The 26,768-nt window shown below is 45.0% G+C and overlaps 1 protein-coding gene across 1 annotated transcript in view; it reads left to right on the forward strand.

Moving 5' to 3' along the window:
• The window catches only part of LOC126273055 (retinal homeobox protein Rx2-like), a 125,525-nt gene that overhangs the window by 65,655 nt on the left and 33,102 nt on the right, over positions 1-26,768 (forward strand). Inside the window, exon 2 of the mRNA XM_049976461.1 lies at positions 10,863-11,092. Within this exon, the coding sequence (XP_049832418.1) occupies positions 10,863-11,092 (230 nt within the window). The remainder of the gene's footprint in view (positions 1-10,862; positions 11,093-26,768) is intronic.

Here is a 26,768-nt window from a genome sequence, read left to right on the forward strand (position 1 = left end):
ATACCATATAGGGTTAACTGGATAAGGATTTGGGGATAGAGGCCTCAAGATATTAAGTGCAACTGAAAACATGAATCAAGATAGATGACTGGATGGTGTAATGGTACTTGAATTACGCAACCATTAAGGCACCTCATCTGAACCTCTCGATACCAGTAATATTTTACTGTGTTTCTGTTAACTACTTAACATATTTCTGAGACAACATTCAGATTTTATTTTATTTGTGATACATCGATATGTTTATATTGCAATGATATTATTCTTATGTGGATTCTTTCTTTTGTGACTATGATCTTTGACGTACTTGTAACTCTGATTTTTGGGCGCGTAAGCGATTATTTGTTAGTTGTTAGAGAGACGGACCTTGAGAAAGTCAAGTCTTAGACGTCATGTTGGAAAGACGCATATTGTAGTCAGCTTATAAAATGTGAACTTTAACAGTGAGGAAGATGTTTTCAAGTATGTTTTGTACTGTCAAGTGATGTTTTGTGTGTTACGTGATACTGCAATAAAAGCAATTAAAAGGAAGTGTAACTTAAATTCTGAGTGCTGATTATTTTTTTACATCACTATTGTACTAACTTTGAAAGGTTTCATCTTCAAGAATGGTTTGTGAAGCACATCTACAAAACTTTTGAATATAGTAGAATAAAACCTCGGCCTCTTTGCATCCGAGCTTGGAATCCCCACCATCTAGATTTTCGACGCTTGAGCCATGATTTTACACAGAGACCAGCATGGGAAACACGAAAAGATCAGTGCCTAGTTTATTCATTATTACATGAAATGACTTTATTAACTGTGCTCTAATGACACCTGCCACATAATAACTTTGTTGTTGCCCGAAAATGCAGTATTTAGCAGCGTGAGCAACACCACAATCATTATTAAATTTTGACCTTTGTTGTGGGAGGGTTCGTAGAATGGGAATGTGAACTCCATTGATGACTGGCACAGCATTTGTCTTAGGCACTGAGCCACTTCGTTGGATTCAGTTTTGACTCCATTTATTGAAATCGCTGAATTCTGGTGTGGCTGGTAAGTGGACTCCCTGAAACAGAGATTATCTTGAGCTGTGTCGCGTCTGAATGAAAGTAGGAACTGTCGAAAACTTGGAGGTATGTGCGACCTCATACGCTGGAACTGGAAAAAATTACCTTTCACAGAAGTTCTCCAACAGCCCCCATGCGGTTTTCTCAGTTGGCTGCACAGCCTCATTACACATGTAACATAGCCAGGTAGGTCGTCTGCAGTCGGTCGCACACAATAGCATCTGCATATCGTTTCCAATTCGCTTGCTACTTGAGAGTACGGATTTCTATACGTGTCGTGCTTTACAATGGCTGTCAGAAAGATTATGACACAACGAGAGTTATGCAAAAGCAGCGGGTGTGGTGCGGAAGGCAGTACGAGCTGCTCTCTTGGGACGCAACACCGCGAGGTTTCGCCAGCAGCGCATGCTGGTTTCCGAGCGTAAACACGAATGGAGTCATGAGAGCAAGAGACAGGGAGCCCAAAGTGCAGAATGAGTCGGTCTCTCACAAAGGACAGATGGTCACCGTTCCAGCGACAAAGTAGCGGACAAGTACTCCACTACAACGTGATACTTTGTCGCACACAATCGGCTGATCAGCCCGCTATTGAATTACCGGTGTAGAGAGGGGGGTGCGCTGTGCGCTGCACCCACCCATTCTGGTTTAATGACGGATAAACGCCACGGGAGCGACGCTGTTGCGAATTCGGTGCCTCTCTAGTCCAGCGTACGGCCACCAGGCGTGGTCACCCTCTAACCGTTACCCCCAACAACCCCCCCCCCCCCAACCCCACCCCCTCACGTCAACCATTCCCAGAACTGCCGGGCACTGCGCATGTCCACGTAATGCGACCGTAATGGGCTAATATGGCGGTAATTATACAGCGACGTCTACGTGGGAGGTCGTGGCCCGAGGACGCAATGAGAGAACTAATCTGGTTGAGCAGAGGAGGATTGCAGGGTGCGTGAGGGCTGTGCGGGGGAGGGGGAGGGGAGGAAGGGAGGGTAGAGAACTGTGCCATTGTGGGTGAGCGTGCGTCCTGCCCGCCCTTCTGTTTCTGAAAAAGGACCGCTGAGCAGAAGTTAAGCTGCCTCCTGTTCTCTGCTATTGACCTGCTTTCTTGTCGTGTATTAAAACGTGGCTGCCGTTCAGTCGAAAGTGTGTGTGTCTGTGTGTGTGTGTGTGTGTGTGTGTGTGTGTGTAGGGAGGGGCGAGCTCTCTTTTGTCCTTCACAATGATGCAGGTCGCGCTGCACAGAAAGCCTAGAGCTTTCGCGATGAGCGCATTGCTGCTTCATTAAGTGGAAATTTGAATGCCGACTTAACGCAGGTAAAAAGCTTCCCTCGATTGTTGCTGTTGCAATATCTTCTCTATTGGCCACGTTGCTGGCTGGAGGAACGGGCGGAGGGTGAATAATTAACAGACCCTTTTCTCCATTGCTCCGGTATTGAAATCTGCGAGACGCATACGATATGATTGTTCTCAAAATTAAATATACAGCTATGGATAGTGTTTTACCAGAAAACCGACAAAATTATGATTTATCGTGGAAATGAAAAATACAACTGTTATTCATTTATTGGAATTAAACATGAAAGGTGATACTGGGAAAACAGTAAAAATTTATATGATCAGTGTGAAAACGCAGTTCTGGTAAATCTGTCCATAATTTGAGAATCAATAAAGACTTCCTTAGTATTCGGTCGCTTCCAGTTTATCGGCCCTTTAATATATTGATTCTGCACCAGAAACAATACCAGTCAGTTGCACAAGAAGATAATTTTTGCACAAAAAGAAAACTTCAGTCTCACTCAGGAGCACAATGTGTACTATATTGTGCAAAGCACAGCACAAAAAAAATTAATGCTCAAGAAAAGTATCATAAATGGATACTATCAACAATTTGGATCCAAAAGAAAGAAGTTTCTGTTAAGAAGACAACGACGTAGAGGGTACGACGGCCTGCTCATATGAATAAAGATTGGATGTGGGAACACGGGCCACCTAGTATTTTTCATGTAGTGTGACTTACGGAAACAAGAGGCTTGAAAACTGTTCCCTCCAAATACGGAGATAGAATCTGTGGACAAAGTCATCCACCGGAAAGAATGCGTTGCTGGCTGGGAAGAATTTGCGTATAGTCACTTGCCTGCCCATTTCGACAATAAATTGAACTTAATAATTACTTGTATATCTTCATGATGACATTATATTCAGCAGAAACTGCACATGACTTAATAACTTCGACTGTTTACAGCTGCATTTTTTTCATCGCTACTTTCTACAGAACTTTCATATTTGAACATGAAATTTGGCTGTTGTATTGACGTCGAACAAGCTTTCGACATCAAAGAGCATCGTTGGACAGCAAGTGACTGTAGCTACAGACACAATAATAAGTAAGAAAGGATCAAAATAAAATACAAAGCTTACATATTTGTTTGAATTGTTGTCTGCTTAGTTTTCCCTTTCAGGGCGATAGCGAAATTTTGCTCCATGGTAGTTCTGTGAGGTTCCAAGTTAGCCCGGAAGATAAATATCAAAAGAATATTCACCATTCAAAATGTTAAATTAAAGCTAACGCATTGTAATGTGAGACGCTTAAGGGAAAATTATCACTTTGAAGCAATTCAGATTCAGATAACTGTTTTCGTTACTTGTTGCTGTCAAAAGGTGCTTTAGTAACTTAACCTAGCTTTCTTTTACAAGAGTGAGCTTGCTGTTCTGGAGCCTTAGGGTGTTGGAATTACCAATGAAAATTGCAGTGCTGTCTTGGAATCCACAAATAATGCTTCTGTCCTTTCGGAATGCTAAATATAGAACTGAATAATAGAGAAGATGGCTGCCTAGGAATGCTGCAATCGGCTTGCCACTTCTTAACTGGGTAAACATACTTCAGAGTTCCTGCTACAGGGTATAAACTTGTAATCTCCCCAGTCAAATGCGATAGGTCTAGCTTCTCTCTTTCTTGTTGGTAGCTGTAATACCATCTGTTTATAAGCACGTATTCAATTCACTGATTTTTGTTGTATGTTAATATTTCCATACTGGAGGAATATACTAAACTGCACTGTTTACGTGTCTTGCAAAGACGTGATTGCATTTTTTTTTAAAATGCAGTTAATCTTTAGGGAGACAATAAATTTAATACATTTTATTCTCGCATTAATGTTAAGTGGTTTCAGCGATGAACTCATCCTTTTGTAAAATGGTGTTCTTACAGCTATGAACGGTCGCAGGTTCGAATCCTGCCTCGGGTATTGGTGTGTGTGATGTCCTTAGATTAGTTAGATTTAAGTAGTTCTGAGCTCTAGGAGACTGAAGTTAAGTCCCATAGTGCTTAGACCCATTTGAACCTTTTTGTTTTGTTTTTTGTTGACTCGTGTTGCCAGTATTGTCCTATTTGTCATAGTCTGACGTTATCTGCCAGATACTGCTGTAGGTCGTCGGACAATATTTTATGTGTTAATATGGTCGTGTGTTGTAATCGTCATCAGCCCTCATTATTTGGAAAACATTATTTTGGAGAAGACTCCAGCTTTAGTTTCTGACACATTTCCAGACGATGTGATTCGATATGCTACATTATCTGCAACTTCAAAGCTCTGAACGCCGTCGTCTGCCTTGTAAATACGACGAATAACCTTTAATTAGCATTATAAAAAGTCATTAAGAATTTCTTAAATATTTCTCACATCTCCCATCGCTTCTGTATTTAAAATTTCCTCCCATTTCCAGTTTCTAAGCTTAAATACCGTTCCATGTTTTGTTCTAGCATCAGTATTTTTTTCTATTTGCATAGTGCTAGACAATAAAGAGTTTCTCCATCCCTCCAATTCTGTGAATTGTAGTAATGTGAGCTACACACGCTGAAGACCTTACGCCATCTATTTCTCATCTCGGCAACTCGGAATAAGGTACCTAAGACCATTAGTTCTGCTACCCTTTTGTATCCTGAGCTATTTCTCATCCTTGCAATTATAGAATAAACGTTTTGTTTCGAGTTTTTTAAATGTATATCTACGAATTAGCCTGAATTAAATCTCGATAAACAGTATCAAAATTAGCTGTTCTTTTCAAGGTGGTGGTCTACATCATTACTCTGCAAAAAACACTCGAGTGTTTGGTAGAGGCTCCCCAGAATCTGTAGACCGTTCCGTTCTCGAACAGCACGTGTGAAAAATGCACCCCTAGCTCTTTCAGTGTCGACTAAGGTGCTCTTAATTTATTGTGATAGTCATTTTACCTTATGTAGGTGGGAGTAAAAAAATAGTTTTACATTGGTTGGTGGTTGAAATTTCGTGAAAAGGCATCGCCGCAATGGAAAACGACTTTGTTTCAATATTGCCAACGCAGCTCTCTTGTTACATCCGTTACACTGTTTCCCATATTTTCCAGTAACACACAACGATCTGTCTTTCTTTGAACATTTCTGATGTAGTCTGTCAATCACATCTGTTAAGGATCCAATGTCACTAACAGCACTCGTGAAGAGAACGGACGAGTGTAGTGTAGGCAGTCTCTTTAGTAGCTTTACTAAATCTTCCATGGTTTTTGCCAATAAATTGTTCAACACTGAGGTTCCTGAATAAACACTGTATCGTTCTTCTTATCAACACAGGCGGTGCAATATCGTATTTATCTGCCGATACGGATCAGCGACTTTCAATTAAATTAGTCCCCCCCCTATATGGGACTTAAAGAGTGTGGAGGTACGAGTACAGGTTTTGACACAGGAACGACGACATGTGGAAGTTTTTAAATGAACACACTGCAATTTGACTGTATTGTTGTTTAATTAATTACGACCCAAGTGTCGGCCTTTTATGCCATTTTCAAGTGACTGAGTTTACGTCGTTAACATATATTGGAGGACATCAAGCTCAAAAGTGTCTAAAAATTAAGAAAAATATTCGCTCCCCTCAAAGTGTCGGATGCAAATCATAATCTTGTGAAAAGATCAGGAAATAATAGGTAATAATTTCCCACGAAATGTCAGATGTCAAATGATTCCCAACGAAATGCCACATGTAAATTCATTTTCAATTATTTACTGATCTTTTTACAATATTATGATTTTACATCTGTCGTTTCGTGGGAAGCAAATATTTTTCTTAATTTATGGCCAATTTTGAACTTGACGTCCTGCAATATATGTTAATGACATAAACTTGCAAATGGCATAAAAGGTATACCGGGGTCATAGTTAAATGGAGGTGTGTTCATTTAATAATTATTGTATGAGTTGCTCAACAACATCAAAAACTGTGGAAGTTTATGTCCGGCCGATAGTCGTGCACGAATAGCCTAAACTAATAAGGTGTCCGCTAGCGTAAAGTGGGAAATCCAGGTTCGAGTCCTGGTACAGGACAAATTTTCATTGTCGTCATTCCCTTATAAATATGATGATTGTTCGTATTCGCGACTGAGAATACACTTCATGTAATAAATGGTTCACTTTACTCACATTATTTTCTTTGTAGTGATTCTAATGTACGTTTTTCGTAATTGTGGTCCCTAAGTATAGCACCGCTTGCACCAAGTAGATACGTTGTTTAAATCACTTATCAACTAGTTTTGATCGCATGGTGACTTTAATGGAAGGGAAACGACGGCATCGTCCGCAAGAAAATCTAAGAAGGCTGCTCAAATTGTCTGCTAAAGATTAAGATTCAAATGGCTCTAAGCACTATGGGACTTACCATCTGAAGTCATCAGTCCCCTAGACTTAGAACTACTTAAACTTAACTAACCGTAGCAGCAGCGCGGTTCCGGACCGAAGCGCCTAGAACCGCTTGGCCACAGCGGCCGGCTGCTATAGATTAAGACTAGCGGAGGGAGTATAATACTTCCTTGGCCACTCCTGTTATCACATCGCTTTCACAGGATAACTTCGCTTCAGATACTACAAACTTCACATGTCTGACAGGAAATCGAGAGTCCTGTTGCACAACAGAGACCAGCGATCTTGAAACTTTGAAAGTTTTGGAATGAATCTCTCGAGTATGATCTAGTTCCAGAATGCAGAGCGCGTCGTGATAACCTCATCCACTTACTGTTTTAAAGTGCACAGTGAGTAGTTACCGTAAACACATAGCAGAAATGAATTTTGCTACACTCTCAGCCTAATGGAAGCCATTCGGTTTCATCTCACTTCAGCAGCTTGCTCGTCACGTTCGTAGGAAATTTATTCAGGCGTTTTTCGTTTTGGCATCACAACCTCTCCACGGCAGAAAAATCATAGTGGACACTGTGAATCGAGTTCGATACGTCCAGTATAAGTTGCTGATAACTACATTCACTAGATCCTATATATATCGTGGTCCTAAACTGTATGTCAGAAATGTAATGACAGGTAGAGGGGACCGAAATAAGCGGATGTCGTATAGGAATGTGTGGTAATGCCACCTTGAGTCAGTAGACAGCTGATGAGTGCGACGTATAAAAGCGCTTCGCCAGCTGGATTCATAATTTCCCGCACGGATTCGAGCAGCATGCATCGTTTCACCAACGTATAACTGGACGACATGAGTTTCATGTATGCGGCTGCACAAGGAAATGGATTAGTTGCGCAAAGGATATACAGGGAGCGAATCAGCCGGATCGCCGAACATGCCAGCGTCTTCATCGGGAGCTCCGCACGAGTAGATCGTTTTTTATGTTTCCAGCCATGGAACGTGCTGGGTCTCCCCCACTCGTCTCGGATAGGGTGCCTCAGGGTTGCTACGTTCTCGGCATGCTATACAACAATTCAAGCAAATAATATTAGTAGTTTTATTCTTATAAAGCAGATTGATAATACTTAACTTTAATGTACAAAGGTGTCGCAAGCAATGGGCGACGTGCAACATAAATCTGAATCCTTACTATACACAATGTTCAAACAGGCAGTGGATATGGACCGCGCGGGGTAGCTGCGCGGTCTCAGGCGCCTTGTCACGGTCCGCGCAGCTCCCCCCGTCGGAGGTTCGAGTCCTTCCTCGGGCATGGGTGCGTGTGTTGTCCTTAGCGTAGTTAGTTTCAGTCAGCTTAAATAGTGTGTAAGCTTAGGGATCGATGACCGAAGCAGTTTGGTGTCATAAGACCTTACCACAAATTTCAATTTCAAAAATGTATATGGGTCACTACAATACGATGTCGTAGCACAATCTGCTAGGCCGTGCTAATACTCCACTGATGTCTGGTCGAGGCTGGCAGGAGCGGAGCTTATATTCACGTGTCGCTCCTGTTATGGCGCGGTTCTAATCATCGCACCATTGGCCGACGTCGTTTCACCGCCTTCTCTGGTCTTGAGTTGATCATCTTCGTTCCGGCGCTTGTGATTACGCCAGAACAGAGCTGGCATTGGAAGATATCACAGAATTCATTCAATGGAAGAAAGTATACTAAAGACAGTAGAGGATAATCCTACGAGAAGCTCGAGAGCTGTAGGACGTACGCTAGGTGTGAACCATCATATTTTGAGGACTTTACATGAGGAGGAAATGAATCCGTGTAATTTACAGAGAGTGCAAGCAATGATCCCTGACGATTATCTTCCACGTCTCAGCTTTGCTCGTTGGTATGTACAGCATAACTGCAGCCAACGAAACATTCCCTACAGATGTTTTATTTACTGATTAAGCTACCTTTACGCTGTCGGGTAAGTACACCATCCGCAGTTCTTACCTGCTGGATCATGGTAATCCACATGGCATAATACATACGTCTACCAAAAAAATGTTTTCCATTAATGTGTGAGAAGGCATTGTGCACAGTAACTTAGTAGGACGGTACATCCTACTTAGCCGTTTAACTGGGCACACATACATCATCTTTCTGCTGGAGGCCTTATCGGATCTTCTGGACGATGTTCCCCTAACGGTTCACAGATGAATGTGCTTCCAGCACTCCCGATTTAACCTGCTTGGATTTCTTTTTTGTGGGGTCGTACGAAAAGCCTGGTGTACGAGAGTCCCACAACATCTGAAGATCTAGTTGTTCGCGCATCTGTTACTGCTGGACACGTGGTCGACATATCTTACGTCTTTTCTAATGTACGCCGGTCCATATGCCGTCGCTGTGAATCGTGTATCACTGCTGGTGGCCGCTCTTTCGGGCACCTCTTGTAAACTATTAATAAATTTCTAATGGCAATTCTCTTTACATACCTTTCCAGTTCCCTGTGATTCATACAGCTGTACTCGCTAGCTGTGTAATGTGTCACTACCGTACACACATTACTAAACGAAATTCATTACACTACTGCCCCTTAAAATTGCTACACCACAATGACGTGCTACAGACGCAAAATTTAACCGACAGGATGAAGATGCTGTGATACGGAAATGATTGGCTTTACAGAGCACTCACACAAGGTTGGCTCCGGTGGCGACACCTACAACGTGCTGACATGAGGAAAGTTTCCAACGGATTTCTCACACACAAACAGCAGTTGACCGGCATTGCCTGGTGAAACGTTGTTCTGATGCCTCGTGTAAAGAGGAGAAAAGCGTACCATCACGTTTCCGACTTTGATAAAGGTCGGATTGTAGCCTATCGCGATTGCGGTTTATCGTATCACGACACTGCTGCGCGCGTTGGTCGAGATCCAATGACTGTTAGCAGAATGGAATCGGTGGTTCAGGAGGCTAATGCGGAACGTCATGCTGGATCCCAACGGCCTCGTATCACTAGCAGTCGACATGACAGGCATCTTATCCGCATGGGTGCAACGGATCGTGCAGCCACGTCTCGATCCCTGAGTCAACAGATGGGGACGTTTGCAAGACAACAACCATCTGCACGAACAGTTCGACGACGTTAGCAGCAGTATAGACTATCAGCTCGGAGACCATAGGTGCGGTTACCCTTGACGCTGCATCACAGGCTGGAGCGCCTGTGATGGTGTACTCAACGACGAGCCTGGGTACACGAAAGGCAAAACGTCATTTTTTCGGATGAATCCAGGTTCTGTTTACAGAATCATGATGGTCGGATCCGTGTTTGGCGACATCGCGGTGAACGCACAATTGAAGCCTGTATTCGTCATCGCCATACTGGCGTATGACCCGCCGTGATGGTATGGGGTGCCGTTGGTTACACGTCTCGGTCACCTCTTGTTCACATTGACCGCAATTAGAACAGTGGACGTAACATTTCAGATGTGTTACGACCCGTGGCTCTATCCTTCATTCGATTCCTGCGAAACCCTACATTTCAGCAGGATAATGTACGACCGCAGGTTGCAGATCCTGTACGGGCCTTTCTGGGTGCAGGAAATGTTCGACTGCTGCCCTGGCCAGCACATTCTCCAGATCTCTCACCAATTGAAAACGTCTAATCAATGGTGGCCGAGCAACTGGCTCGTCACAATACGCCAGTCACTGCTATTGATGAACTGTGGTATTGTGTTGAAGCTGCATGGACAGCTGCACCTGTACACGCCATCCAAGATGTGTTTGACTCAGTGCCCAGGCGTATCAAGGCAGTAGGTGATTGTTCTGGTTCCTGATTTCTTAGGATATATGCACCCAAATTGCGTGATAATGTAATCACATGTCAGTTCTAGTATAATATATTTCCCCAATGAATACCCGTTTATCATATGCATTTCTTCATGGTGCAGCAATTTTAATGGCCAGTAGTGTATTTAGATCCCCTATACCAGGCTTTGCCTTTTTGACGTATGGTTCAGGTCCACCCTGTATGTTGTCTGTTGTGGAGGCCAGAGGCCGTTCCCTGTTCTCAGGGATGAAAGCATCCTCTTGCCCTGTGGAGGTCGGGATATCAAGCCGTCGGATTACTACTGTATGTCGGGCTGAGCGCTCCCGCTTTGTGTTGCAGAGACGGACTGCGGCCGCGCGGAGAGCGGTTCGACGACTTCCGGAGACCTGGACGCGGCAGAGGCGGACGCCGAGGAAGCCAAGCCCCGCAAGGTGCGCCGCTCCAGGACCACCTTCACCACGTTCCAGCTGCACCAGCTGGAGCGCGCCTTCGAGAAGACGCAGTATCCAGACGTGTTCACCCGAGAAGAGCTCGCAATGCGGCTCGACCTCAGCGAGGCGCGCGTCCAGGTGAGCCTCTAAAAGTTCCGTCACATACACCCGTCACTGGAAAAATGTTCCTGCTTGATTTTTCAGAGATCTGTAATTACATACTAGGTAAAATGTTTCAGTTTGTGGTTACGTTTGTACAGCGTCCGTCCATAAAGTTCCGAACCAGTTTTATTCCTGGCGTTCACAATGTATCTCACTTCCGTTACGACTGTTCGTGTGAAATTCTAAACTGCAATGCTATCTCATGACAAGGTGCAGTGCTCGATTCTTGGAGTCTCAACTACAGCGTGTAGATGAACAAAGCACTAGCACCGTTGCTGTAAGAGTCCTAGCCTCGAAAGTAACACTACACGTCTGCCACTCGGAGGTGGAGCAGCGAGGAAACACCAAGTTTAGTGCTAAGTTGGGTGTCTGTGGGCGAGAATTCGCAGATGCTGAGAGGCAGGTACCTGGTCGCTCCTCCACGACAATGGAGGCAACGAGGTCATTAGAGACGAAGCAAAAGCTCACATTACGAAAGGATGGTGACGGAAAAAAGCAGTGTCCTCTCCAAGGAACCGACCGCGCATTTACCTTATGCGTTTTGCGGAATCAACGAAAACCTTAATCAGGATGGGCGGACGCGGGTTAAAACTATCGTCGTCCCAAATTCGAGCCCAGTGTGCTAACCACTGCACTGGTACGCCTGGTCCCCCAACAGTGCTGCAGTCCACAAAAGGAAGATCGTGTGTGACTTTTTGGCCAGCACACGGATCACAGTTCAGTATCACCCACCGTATTCGCTTCATATGGTTCCAATTCACTTCTGGTTGTACCCCAGACTCAAGCTGGGAATGGGAATTCACCGTTACGATGCATTTGAGGACATCCAAGCACTAAAGGAAATTCCAAATAAGGACTACAGTGACTGTTTTAAAACACTTTTAAAACGATTTCAACTCTGTGTTGATTCAGGGCGAGACTGTTATGAATAAATAAGGCGATTTCATACATCTACACTGATACTCTGTAAATCTCACTTAAGTGCCTGGCAGAGGGTTCAACGGAACACCTTCACAATAATGCCCTGTTATTCCAATCTCGAACAGCGAGATATTTCCATAATTAAATAAAGAACTGCATCATAAACATCCAAATTCAATGTGTCTTTACCTACAAATTCTTAGGAATTCTAGACCACAATACGGTGTTAAATGATTTATTTGGGTTCTGGAAGGGCAAGGAACAAGTGAATGTAGCGTGCGAACAGGGCAGCCAAGTGTAGGCACGATATGTTTCACCAATCAGCAAATTAGGTTTTTGAAGTTGGAAAAGTTGTCAGAAGGCAAAAGGGGGCGTGGCAACATGTGCTGCCCTTAAAGTAATTGAATATTTAAAGCCTTTAATGGCTAAAATGCCCTTAGAAAACATACTTCTCTAGTAAAATACACACCAAGGAATGTTTATGAGCCAAAATTTTTTTTTCTGTTTTGCCCCCTACGAAGGTACAATCTCCCGTTTAAGGTAGTGGAGAGTATTGTAGGCACGAGAAACCATTCGGCAGAAATCTGGAAACAGGGTCCACATGCTAAAATACAGCGGTGGAATCTTTCTCCTTACTCATGTATCGGAAAATGTTGAACATTTCGTAGTTGCATATCTTGCAGCGACTTCTACGTTACATACATACCCTTCCGAGAATATGTCCTCGACTTCCGGATATTGTTATATAAACATCGTCGTTATATATGCTCGACAGACCGTCAGACGCAGTCTACTGCTACAAAAGGTCGCGAAGTTAGGCGAATGTTCTTTTATGAGTAGTGTGTGCGGATCCAGCAGCAAGTGACACTTTTACAGATAAGTCTCGGTTTACACTGGAGAACGAGTCTAGCCGTTTGATCATCTGATACAATCACATATGCTTTATAACGTTGAGAATACTAGAGAAAGCAACCAAAATGGCATCGTCAGTGTTCTCGTACACCCACAGACACATTACAACACTGACAATAGTATGGAAAGAGACCGATATGACATCACCATTATTTGTTCGCAGCTCAAGGTGTAGTCGCTAGCGTTGCTGCGGATCACGGGGTCCCGGGTTCGATACCCGGCCGGCTTGGGAATTTTCTCCGCCCGGGGACTGGGTGTTTGTGTTGCTCTCATCATTTCATCGTCATTCGGTACGGTGGCTAGATTGGACTGTGTAACAAATTGGACTGAATAAAAATTGGGACTCAGTACGGGCGCTGATGACCATCATCATCATCATCATCATCATCATCATCATCATCATCATAAGCGCCATTATTCTCGTCTGGGGCCAACAGTATCTTAGGCGCATATAAATCACTGTATGAATCATCAAAGGCATTATGGTAGGTGTGTAGTCTGTAAGGATAAAATTCTACAGGGATGTGGACCTGGTTTTCCTCCGACGGACGACAATTTCCATCCGCAAAGTGAGTCCTACCCTCCATATTCGATTCCTAATGAGTGGACGTTTCGCTGAAGTACGCTGCATTGGGTTAAGCAAGCTATTCCATTCATTGCTTATTCTCCCTAGTCTGAGGACGTGGTGCGCTGCTGGCCTCACTTGAGTAAAAATGTGAGGGACCTCAAACGACACAATTTTCATCTCCACTGGGCACCTTTATCTTGAGGATTAACAACCACATACGCAAATGTTGTTGAATAATCTGTCCACTGTTTTCCATCGCCAGCAGTGCTTTTAGCAATCTCTGTTATTTACAGTTTGAACAGTTACCTAGGGATGTATGCATATTTAAACACGAATGTAAATTTCATTCGCTAATTTGGTTGCAGAATCATAGATTAACGAGTAATGTAGGCAGTGACCAATGAAATATCGCACGAATCTATAGATGTAGGGAAAAAATTTTCGCCGACCGATTGTGATGCTATTGCCACTATTGACCAATGAAAGAGACTATCTATATTCACACGGGCGCATATAATAGCGGACAGCATTCAGGCGTGAAGAGGCGTGTTAATTTTAGCGCAAAATTGCCCGCCTCCATTCATAAAGCGTTATGGTGTCCCCGAGCAAAATGTGATAGGGGCACTTGCGCCACGCGAACCGATTTGCGTACAATAGATTTCACGAGCGCTCTTTCGAATGACAATTGCATCATTAGCACAGATGAAATCAGTAACGACCCTTAACAATCCAATCCCGGCGATCCGGCCTGTGTCGCCGTCCTTATTACTGCCACATTGAGATCGCCGCCCACCGGGTGTTGCGCTTTGCAAAATAATCAGTGCACCCTGATGTTCATCGCTTATGGAAACTCGCCGCATCAGTAATTCGGCGGTTTTGTTGCACATATTTAGAGATCGAATTGTGGGCTCGTCAGTGAAGACGCAATCTTAATCATTGCTGTTGGGAAATAAAAGTGTGCTATGCTAAGACCTAAACGTATTTCTTCTGAGAAAAGAAAGACAAGGAACAAAGACGAGTCGAAATAGAACATTGAAGCTCTATGGAAGAAATCATCTCTAATTATCAGAAATAGTTCCTGAATAAAGCAAACGAAACGATATAGAGAAAAAAAATCTTTGTGACTGAAATAATACACCGAGAGAGAAAGAGAGAGAGAGTGGAGGAGGGAGAGAGAGTGGAGGAGGGAGAGAGAGTGGAGGAGGGAGAGAGAGAGAGAGAGAGAGAGAGAGAGAGAGAGAGAGAGAGAGACGTACATGAAAAAACAGACAAATATAATTTCAAAAGATCTGGATGATTTATTCAAAAGAGCCGCGCGGAGTGACCGAGCGGTCTGGGACGCCATGCATGGACTGCGCGGCCCCTCCCGCCGGAGGTTCGAGTCCTTAAGCATAAGTTTGTTTAAGTAGTGTGTAAGACTAGAGACTGATGACCTCAGCAGTTTGGTCCCTTAGAAATTCAAACACATTTAAACATGGTTAAGAGAAAGAGCTTCACAAACAGAGCAGGTAAATAACGCGTTGGATCACCTCTGGGCCTTCTGCAAGCAGCTATTCGGCTTGGCATTGGTAGTGTTGTTGGATGTCTTCCTGAGGATGGTGGTGGTTAGTGTTTAACGTCCCGTCGACATCGGGTCATTAGAGACGGAGCGCAAGCTCGGGTTAGGGAAGGATTGGGAAGGAAATCGGCCGTGCCCTTTCAAAGAAACCATCCCGGCATTTGCCTGAAACGATTTAGGAAAATCACGGAGTCTCAAATTCTATCCAGCTGACCCGTTAGATCTTCAAAACCCCGAGCTGGTTAAGGGGCTCTGCCCATAATGCCTCAAACGGTCTCAACAGTGGAAAGATCCGGAGACCTTGACGGTCAAGGTATGGTTTGGCAAGCAAGAAGACAAGCAATAGAAACTTTTGCGTAAGCGGACGGGCATTATATTGCTGAAATGTAAGCCCAGGATGACTTGCCATGAAGTTAAACAGAATGGGGCGTAGAATATCGTCCACATGCCGCTGTGCTCTCAGGGTGTAGCGGATGACAACCAAAAGGGTCCTGCTGTGGAAATAAATGGCACTCCTGGCCATCAGTTCAGGTCGTCGGGCAGCATGGCGGGCGACAGTCAGTTTGGTATCCTGGAAGCGTCCAAGCGTCTCCAGACACGGCTTCATTGGTCATCGGGGCTAAATTCGAAGAGGAACTCATCATAGAAGACAATTCAACTCCAAACAAACCGACTACCGCCCACCGTATGGCAAGAGAACTGGGAGTGATGGTCTGTGGTGCCACTTCATAGCAGGACCACTTCGGTACAGTGGTACGTCAACGATATTCTACGCCTTGTTTTGTGTCCCTTCATGGTACGCAATGCTGGGCTTACATTCCAGCATGATAATGTCCTCCCTCACACGGCAAGAGTTTCTACTGCTTATCTTCGTGTTTACCAAGTACCTACCTTAGCCAGCAGGGCCTCTCGATCTCTCCCCAATTCAGAAAGTTTCGAGCATTATGGGCGGGGCCCTCCAAGTCGATCAATCTATGCCAAGCCGAATAACTGCATGCATAAGGGCCAGCGGTGGAACACCGTATTATTGATATGTTTAGTTTCTGAAGTTCCTTCTCTTGAATAAACCATGCAATTTTCCAGATGTTATAATCACCTGTACATGTACTCACACCTATAGATTTCCGTCCCATTCGGAGATAATTCCTTTCATTCTTCTGTCTTACATATTGAACACAAATTTGTAAGCATATTTCATCTGTATGTGTAGCTAATTTTGCTCTACAGTTTCATCTGCTTTATGAGAACTGGTAATTTTGCCAGTGAATGATTGTCTGTTTTCAGTCAGGAACCGCGCTGCTGCTACGGTCGCAGGTTCGAAGCCTGCCTCGGGCATGGATGTGTATGATGTCCTTAGCTTAGTTAGGATTAAGTAGTTTTAAGTCTAGGTGACTAATGACCTCAGATGTTAAGTCCCATAGTGCTTAGAGCCATTTGAACCATTTGTTTGTCTGTTGGAGAAACAGGACCACCGTTGGCAACTGTCTGTTTCTCCGCTACTTTACACTATGTGTTTCCAGAGGAGACATTCGGTGCGTCGACGGTATTAAGCTGTGTGCCATAATCTTTGGCCCGAAATGCGCCGGCAAAATAAATGGCTCGCTGCAGTCCCCATTTTCACAATTTGATTGATGCACTGAACAGCGTAAATGAGACAGATTGCGCTTCATGCTTTTAAAGTACTCCAAATCAATTACTTACAGCAAAGAAATATAATACCGACTGCCCGTTTTCGGAAGTTTAAACATGTTACCCATTCACATCGTCCCCTCCATCCCTCGCTAGTGGGGACGTCATACTCTGACACTACTTTTACGCAAAGAGTGAGTCATGTTTATACCAAATTTGATTGAAGTTGCTCCTGACGTTTCTAATTTACGTTGCTATATTACCTCTTTTCACCCCGATGCCTCTGCCATAGTGATATTAGGGGTGTCTTACTGTCACAGTAATTTTTTTGCGGATTACAAGTGATAGTTGCGTCAGTTTTGGAAGATATTCCTTCAGGGGAGATATTGACATGTTACTCGCTTGAAGACCCCCTACCGAGCACACTCCCCCCCCCCCCCCCCCCCCATCCATCCGTCCCCAAGCTGTAGGAGTGAAACGTGATCGATACTGTCTCCAAGAAGTCTAGCGGTCCCTGAAACTATGGAACTGGACCTAATGTCGGTCGTTATCGAATATTTTTGCATGGCACATATATATCCCACAATAATTTGACGCAAATAAAGAGTCAATACGAGCAAATTTTTTTTTTTTTTTGACATTCCTTCAGATGTTCCTCACTTAAGTTTCTCTGTCGTTCCCCTTTCACTCCCATACTTATGGGTTGACGGGGTTCGTATCCCCACATAAACTTTTCTGGGCGTGTGCCAAAGCTTCAGTGTAATAGGATAAATGGCATAGGAACGCATAGAAGAAGCACTAAGAAGCACTCATTTTTTATGTATTAGTTTAGATACTTGCAGCATTTTTCCTCAGTTGATACTTCAATTATGCCTCATAACGTAAATAGGAAAAAAATCGGTTTTTTACAACTGAATGTTTTATAAGTGCCTACCACATCTGTTTTGCTTATTCATGCGAAGCATTATTTTTATATCTACGTATTTTTCCGTGTGTACTAGGTGTTCATTCGGCACCGACCGACCGCTGTGCCATCCTATGCTTATGGTGTAATGGTACGCAGTATGGCGGGGCTTGGGGACAGCAAATCACTCTCTTGGCAGCTTGCAGCGTAGCCCTGTTTACCTGTGTGGCCCACAATGGCCTTAGAGGTTGAATGAACTACCGTTTATGGCCAGCTCGAGACATTATTATTATTATTATTATTATTTACGCACAGATAAGCGGTTAGCCGCATACTCCACTCCTTTGCTGCTCTATACTGTGATGATGACTGTTAGAGTACAGTAACCTAACATTGGAGTGACACAAAAGATCACGTGTGACAAACGAAAGATTAACACCGTTCTATTCTTCTAATTTATTGACTTTCGAGTGGTGCCCCTTAAGTCATCTGAGTAGTAAAGTCAGTGATGACGGTAGGAAGGTAATGACAAGACACAACACGCAGTAATCAAGCGGACAGACTCTCCAACCCGGCCGGTAATCGTACCCGATCCTCTTCGGCCCTTCGTTTAGCATTCCGCCGTGCTGTCTTCGCAGCTACAGAGTCGGAGAAACACAGTTCTTGAATCGCTGTCCTTGAAGTGTATCAGTCACATCAACACGAAAGACGAGCACATTAACTATTGTAGGTCATACAGTTCGTAGTTATCACAGTGAGCGTTATTCAAGCTTAGCACAGTTCCTGATACAGGTTACATACTACCTGTCCAATCAATCGATGAAAAGTCACTAAATTATATAATGATCTTCCAGAAGCGAAATTTAGTTAAAACTCAACAAAATGTACGGCCTGTAATGTGTGCCAAATCGTCTGCGGTATATTTTTGTAGGCAGATCTTACTCGTTTCATGGCCTCCCGCAGACCGAATAAAATCCTCCAGCAGTCTCTCTTTTATAAGTTTCAATAATTAAAATTATAGTTAGATGTTGTTATTTGCTCCATTTTCGTAAGTTGCAATCAAAGATTTCTTTTTCTGATTAACTGTGTAGAGGAGATATATTCGTTTTAGCTACTTTTATATACAGCAATAAGTTCTATTGGCCAATGGTTTTGCCGCAGTGGTAACATCTGTTCCCGACAGAACAGCGACGTTAAGCGCTGTCGAGCTGGGCTAGCACTTGGATGGGTGACCAAACGGTCTGCCGAGCGCTGTTGGCACTCAGCCATTGTGAGGCAAACTTCGGAGCTACTTGATCGATAAGTAGCGACCGGGAGAGCGGTATGCCGACCACATGGCCCTCCTTACCCGCTTCCAGTGACGCCCGCGGGCTGAGGATGACACCGCGGCGGTCGGTACCGTTGGGACTTCATGGTCTGTTCGGGCGGAGTTTAGTTTTAATAAATTATATTGGCCGGCCGCTGTGACCGAGCGGTTCTAGGCGCTTCAGTCCGGAACCGCACGACTGCTACGGTCGCAGGTTTGAATCCTGCCTGAGGCATGGATGTGTGTGATGTCCTTAGGTTAGTTAGGTTTAAGCAGTTCTAAGTTCTAGGAGACTGATGACCTCAGATGTTAAGGCCCATAGTGCTTAGAGCTATCTGAACCATCTGAAATCCTATTGAATTATTCTGTCTCAAATACGGGATTCCGTTTCAGTAACAATGTTTCAGTTAAGAAGGCTGTTGGGTAAACTGGTCGCCTGGTGTAAGTCTTTCTAGTTTACGTCACTTCTGAGTCTTGCGTCTCGATGAGGAAGAAATAATTGTGAAGACAACACAACACCCACTCCCCGAGCAGCGAAAATCTCCGATCCTGCCGGGAATCGAGCCCTGGCTCCTCGCCTGCCATTCTGCTGAGCTGATCACTCAGCTATGCAGACGGACAGATGCACGTAGAACAAGTTTCCAATTGATAAGTCACCTGTACATTGGCATACTGATTGCACGGAGCTGGGCATTCGCGACGTATGGCGTACAAGGCGACGAAAGTGACGTCACCGAAGCGGCCAGGATTTGTTTCTCGGACGGGTCAGAGATTTTCTCTGCCGGGGGACTAGCTGTTGTCCTCATGTGCGTATCGTCGTAACTGTTGAGACGGCTGTATAGGCAGGTTCCGAAAGCCGAATAAGCGTACAAAAAAGTTTGTTGCGGGTTTCATTACAGTAGCATCACACGCGTCTTGGACGTAAGGCTTTCTGCCTCGGGCCTCAGGTTTCGCATGCAGGGAGCGCCAGCGATAAATCGACAACAGCGGTCAGCAGCGCCGCCTCCTCGCTGGCGCCAGTGACCGCCAGCTGCTGGCCGCCGGCTCCATTGTCCGGCTTGCCCCGTCTCCCCAGGCGGACCCTTACCGACCTGGAAGGCCACCCGCTCCCGAGCTGTAGCTGCCTTGTTTGCAGTTGGCCGAGCGCGCCCAAGAGGATTAAAATTGCACTAATGCCCTGCTAATTCACTGTGCGGCGGCCCTTGGCAAATTACCCTGAATGCGCGACGCGACTCTCGGCCCCGGGGTCTGGCTGTAATTGCTACAAGAAGGCCGGCTAATGTGCGCAGCGCGGGGCGTTGTTGTGTGCGCTAATGCCCCCAGTGTGGAGGCCGGATTACGTAATGGCGCCAGTTAGCGGCGAAAGCCGAAAAGCTGCCTACCGCTGCCCGCCCCCACCCCCCCCCCCTCCTCCCACACAACCCCTCTCGCGCTCTTATTAGTCCAATCTCGTAGTCGGCCCTTACCGTCCGACTCGAGGCGAAAGTAATCCCGTCCGACCCGCACGGAACGTTGAAAAGAATTTTCTTCCTGCTAGTTCCTCTCCCTGTGTGGAATTACCTTGTTGGACGCCCTTCCACTGCTGAGAACAGTGCTCCAACATTCGGTACTGTCGGAAACCGTTACTGTGAGTGCTGCTAAGATGGTAAGTGTTCCGAATTTCACTTACTACCACCTATTATGGCGCACAAAATGGTTCAAATGGCTCTGAGCACTATGGGACTTAACATCTGAGGTCATCAGTCCCCTAGAGCTTAGAATTACTTAAACCTAACTAACCTAAGGACATCACACACATCCATGCGCGAGGCAGGATTAGAACCAGCGACCGTAGCGATCGCCTGGTTCCAGACTGTAGCGCCCAGAACCGCTCGGCCACTCTGTCCGGCCCGTGACGTTGCAGCATTGAACGGAGGTTATATTGAAAAATAAAATTTTATAGCCAGAAGAATGATGAATAGTTTTGTGTTTTGGAATCCTGAATAATACCTACTCGTTTTTATAAAAGATATGTGCTGCATTACTTATTGAACAGCCCTCATATCTTTCGGAGAAAGTTTTTACTGTCTCACTTAGGGTCATTGTTGTGCTCTGCGTGCTGTTCTCAATGACGCCCGAGTCAATGTTCCAGCTAAACTTGATACCACACTGATACCGTGGTGTCACCGCCAGACACCACACTTGCCAGGTGGTAGCCTTTAAATCGGCCGCGGTCCGGTAGTATACGTCGGACCCGCGTGTCGCCACTATCAGTGATTGCAGACCGAGCGCCGCCACACAGCAGGTCTAGTTTAGAGAGACTCCGTAGCACTCGCCCCAGTTGTACAGCCGACTTTGCTAGCGATGGTTCACTGTGTACATACACTCTCATTTGCAGAGACGACAGTTTAGCATAGCCTTCAGCTACGTCATTTGCTACGACCTAGCAAAGCGCCATATTCAGTTACTATAATTACTATGTATTCTGAACAGATAATATTGTGAATCATGTACCGCCAAGAGCGACGTTCATCACTAATCGATTAAAGTTAAGTATCAAACTAATTACGTCCGCTTTCTGTATTCTCATTCCTTGTCATCCTCCAGACCTCACGCCAGCTTGCTTGAGCTAAGACGCGTGCATTTCGGCCTTCACTCGTAACACGATGTTGACTCTTCTGCCAATACAACATATAATTTATGGAATTCCCTGACGTTTACATGATACCAGTCGCATGACAGTCCGTGACAGTTTCCGATAGATTTATGGCCACCCTGTCGAACCTGAGTGTAAGCTAGGAAATTTTCTTGAGCGTATGCAAGAACTAAATGTGTGCTCCATAGCCGGCCGTTGTGGTCAAGCGGTTCTAGGCGCTTCAGTCTGGAACCGCGCGATCGCTACGGTCGCAGGTTCGAATCCCGCCTCGGGCAAGGATGTGTGTGATGTCCTTAGGTTAGTTAGGTTTAAGTAGTTCTAAGTTCTAGGCAACTGATGACTTCCGATGTTAAGTCCCATAGTGCTCAGAGTCATTTGAACCCAATACTGGAACAACAAACACGTATAGACGAGGTCTATCTGTTGTGCACTCAATCACTGTTCACGTATTATTAAACTCGTAGTTATTAGCGATTCAGATCTGACAGAATTTTGTTGCACAATGAAGTTCCATCGACAGGCAAGTATTTTCCCCGTCAAAAACGCGTTAACAACAGATAGGATTCGAAACCGTAGCTTCTGGACATCGGATTTACTACTGAGCCACTTTACTCGCGCTGTTGCGGCAGGAGATACCGTGTGGGGTCCAGTGGTGCTGAACAGATTTCTGGAAAGCGATCGCGGAAATGGGAGGCGGTGCGGCCCGGCGTGGCGAGCAGGCGAGGTCGAGAGGCGCAGCTCTGCCCCCGCCGCCCCCACCGCCGTTCCGCGCCCTGGTGTCAGCTGGGGCCGCCTCGCGTCCGATTACCCGCAATTGTGGGCTGCGCGACAATAGTCCCAATTGCTCCGAACAAAACGCTAAATGATCCCTTAGCGCAGAGCAGTAGCAGGGGGGCAGCTCAAGTGCCGCGGACGCTCCCCACGCGGGAAGCCGTGCAACCCGGGGAAGGAGCGAGGCGACAGACACTGCCCGCCCCCACCGCCGCAGCGCCCGCTTTCCACCGATTTGTGCGGATTAATTGGTGAAATTGTTTCCAATTAAGTCGCGATTCACGGAGCGCGCCGGATCGCCCAAAGTGCTGCTGTGTGCCGGCTAGGGGGCGGCCAGCGCTAAGTGGCGGCGCGGCTGGCTGCGCCCGCTTTCAAAGAAGCAGTAATGCGTAGCAATTAGCGGGCCCCACCAGCCACGAGAGGCATCGCCGCGGCTTCAGACGACGTGTGCCGCGAGGGCGCCCTCTCCGGCTGCCGACGGCCACACACCGGCAGTGCGTTACTGCTAGCACGCGGGGCTGCTGCTTGGACGCAAGAGAACATATTGGAAACACCATGCCATATCGTCTGTTCTTGAGAAGCCTTTCGTTGCTCTTAGAAATTCAGTTCTGCACTTTGTATTTTACCTCATGTTTTTTTGCACGTATCCAGCATTTATTCCCTTCTAGAAGTGCTGGAACAGTCACAGTATTATAAAATTTGCCTGGTCTTATTTTTAAATACAGGTTGGGGCCAGATACACTACGTGAGCAAAAATATCCGGACACCCCTAAAAACATACGTTTTTCATGTTACATGCATTGTGCCGCCGCCTGTTGCCAGGTACTCCATTTCAGAGACCTCAGTCATTAGACATCGTGAGAGAACAGAATGGGGCACTCCGGAACTCACGGACTTCGAATGTGGTCAGGTGATTGGGTGAAATTTGTCATACGTCTGTACGCGAGATTACCATACTCCTAAACATGCCTAGGTCCACTGTTTCCGATGTGATTGTGAAGTACAGCACAGAAGCATACTCGCCGACCTTGTCTGTTGACAGACAGAGACCGCCGGCAGTTGAAGAGGATCGTAATGTGTAATAGGCAGATATCGATCCAGACCATCACGCAGGAATTCCAAACTGCATCAAGTTTCACTGAAAGTACTATGACAGTTAGGCGGGAGGTGAGAAAACTTGGATTTCATTGTCGAGCGGCTGCTCTTAAGCCACACATAACGCCGGTAAATGCCAAACGACGCCTCCCTTCGTGTAAGCAGCATAAACACTGGACGACCGAACAATGGAAAAACCTGGAGTGACGAATCACGGTATAGATATGGCAATCCGATGACAGGTTGTGGGTACGCACCTTTGGGATGTTTTGGAACGCCGACTTCGTGCCAGGCCTCACCAACCGACATCGATACTTCTCCTCAGCGCAGCACTTTCTGAAGAATGGGCTGCCATTGGCCAAGAAACCTTCCAGCACCTGATTAAACGTATGCCTCCGAGAGTGGAAGCTGTCATCAAGGCTAGGGGTGGGCCAACACCATAATGAATTCCAGCATTATCGATGGAGGGCGCCACGAACTTGTGATTTTCAGCCAGATGTCCGTATACTTTTGATCACATAGTGTAAGTAGGAAGTGCAGGGAAGCTAAGACGATATGGCTGTATGAAAAATGTGAAGAAACCGAAAAGGAATTGAATAAATTTTCTTTACTTTATGTCTGTCAACAGACTATCTGTTTCGGTCTATAATGACGGTATTCAGTTTTGTTCTATAAAAACATATCCCAATGTACTGTAGCCATACTGGCATCGTCAAAAGTAAAACACAAAATTAGCACCAGCATCGTCAGATATATGTAAATAACAGCATATGCAATGTCATCTTGCGATCGGCATTTGAGTGCTGCTCGCAAGATGACCATTGCGTATGCTGTGACGTCCAACTTTCTGCGTGCGACTGGAAAACTTCTGGCAACGCGCTCCTGCACTTTCACTTATTTTCACGGAGTCGTTAATATCTTGTGGTACTTTATCTATCTCGTCCAAAAATTGTATTTGCGGCACCAGTCACAATATACAGGTTGGGGAAGATGGAAGTGGCCCGGAGAACGGAGTTCCAGGGTACAAAGAAACACAGTAGAACAACGGAAATAAAATACCAATCTAACTTCGGCAGATGCTGAAAGTGGCGACCATACATCTCTTGGCACTTCTGGGCTCTGGTCAGCAAGCCGCTGAATGAGAATCTAACTTGGACTGCTGGAATTGCTGCAGTCTCATTCGAAATGTTGTGTTGCAGTTGCTACGATACATGTTAGACTTGACGGGTCCCTAAGTAATCGCACACTAACATATCGGGTGACTTGGGTGGCCAGCTATGGTCGCAATCAGAAAAGTAAACTCTTACTCATTTTCTGCCCTACCTAGCTATTCGTAAAAAATCTTACTTCCTATCACATTCAGACTTAAATACACGCGCCGGCTCGTAGAATGTCATCTTTTCGTTGGTTATTCAATATAGACACCGTCAAAAGATTCAAATCCATAATGAAACAAATTATTTTTGGGTTTTCAAGGTATGTAATATGAGGAAGATCATGCACATCGAAAACGAAAGATATACCACATGTGTCTCGTCCCAGAACAGAATTTCATCTGTCTGGAATAGTGGAGCGCCATGCCTCTGTAATACCGTTATCCCTGTTATGAATGTTCCATTGTCGACGACAGACCCAGTGATCACTTTTGCTTTATCAGTGTATCATAGTTATCCTAATTACGCTAATTCTCCTTTTCAAACCAGACCCATTTAACTCCTAAAGGCATAGGGCTGGATTCTGAATGGTACGCTAATTAAATAAAACTCAGATTAAAAAGGTAACATGCGTGTTTGAGTTAAAAAGCGTATATATCTGCCAGCCAGGAATATCATTTATTGCGGTGGGATTAAATTTAGTTGACATAAAAGGTAAATTCGCTTACGTCAAGAACTGATTATCCTTTTAAAAAGTACACAAAACCGATCTTTTCCCGGAACGTATCCAGCGAAAAATCGTTTTGTGAGTAAGCTCTTTATTTCATTATGTTTGTGCCGGTAAATCTATTTAACAGGGAACATACAGAAATTGCAAACTAATACTAACTGCAACGAGGTAACTCACGAAACAAAGACGGGACTGCGACGGATAAATTGAGCGATCAAAAATCTTCACGTTGAGAGTGATCCACGAAATACTGGAACATGGGGATTTCACTGATCTTCAAGGTGTAATAAATTATACTTCACCAAAGCTGTCTTAAAAGGTAGTTAACGTTGGAAGCAAGGATCTTTCAAGTTTAGGTAAATCTCCCAGGTATCGCGGAACTGCTGATATGTAGTAAATAGTTCAACAGCTCGATATTAGACTTTAGTCGAGTGAGAATGTAAATGAACAATAAAATATTTTGCTCTGTACTTACTACTCCTAAGCTTTCTTGAATCAAATCTATAGCTTCAGAAGGTAGCAGTGTTGCCCTATAAATCCTCTCAAGGATTATAAGGAAACTTGCCTTTCTCACGCGCAGAGATTAAGATGCCGAATTTGTGCACCTCCAGATTCAGTGCCACAGAACAGCGTACTGGGCTAAAAAAACATTATTTTTCAATAATTTCTAAATAAATGCAAAGAGACGAATAGGATGCAAACCGAATGGAGATAATCATTCACCATTTGTAATCTGTACACACATTTCCTCCAATAACGTCATTTTTAGTGGTAACTTCATTGAAGAAAAAGAAATTAACACAGATGTTACTTGTCTCAACAAAATACTTCCAGGTGTTCTGTCGCTTCATCTTACAAAATTACTAAATTAATACAAGTTTCGACCACGTTGCTTCGGCCTTCCTCTGAATACCTCCACGGAAACGTCGGTTACTTTAGTAATTTTGCGTTTCAGGCAGACGCGATAGTATATCCAGGTAGGTTTCGATGAGGCTGATGCTGGCGGCAGATGCATACGTACTTACATGTATGTTTACAGACGTTTCGGTGCTTAATCGGTGAGTACAAAGACATGACATGAGGTAATTGTAGTTAAAACTGCTGTTGTTGCAAAGGAACACCTGAAGTGACGAAAGCGAGGCCACTGCCGCACGTGTTGGTGAACTTCTGCTTCGTAACAAGCAGTTCCCTGGCACATACTCGGTGGTGGCGATGCCTTGATAAACATTACACTGCTGCCTGTCAACCGGCCAGGGTGGCCGAGCGGTTATAGGCGCTACAGTCTGGAACCACGCGACCGCTACGGTCGCAGGTTCGAATCCTGCCTCGGCCGTGGATGTGTGTGATGTCCTTAGGTTAGTTAGGTTTAAGTAGTTCTATGTTATAGGGGACTGATGACCTCAGAAGTGCTCAGAGCCAGTTGCCTGTCATGGAGCTAAGCTATTTACAAGTCGTTAGTGGTACTCGAA

The sequence above is a fragment of the Schistocerca gregaria genome, chromosome 5 (assembly GCF_023897955.1).
Source record: "Schistocerca gregaria isolate iqSchGreg1 chromosome 5, iqSchGreg1.2, whole genome shotgun sequence".
NCBI lineage: Eukaryota > Metazoa > Arthropoda > Insecta > Orthoptera > Acrididae > Schistocerca > Schistocerca gregaria.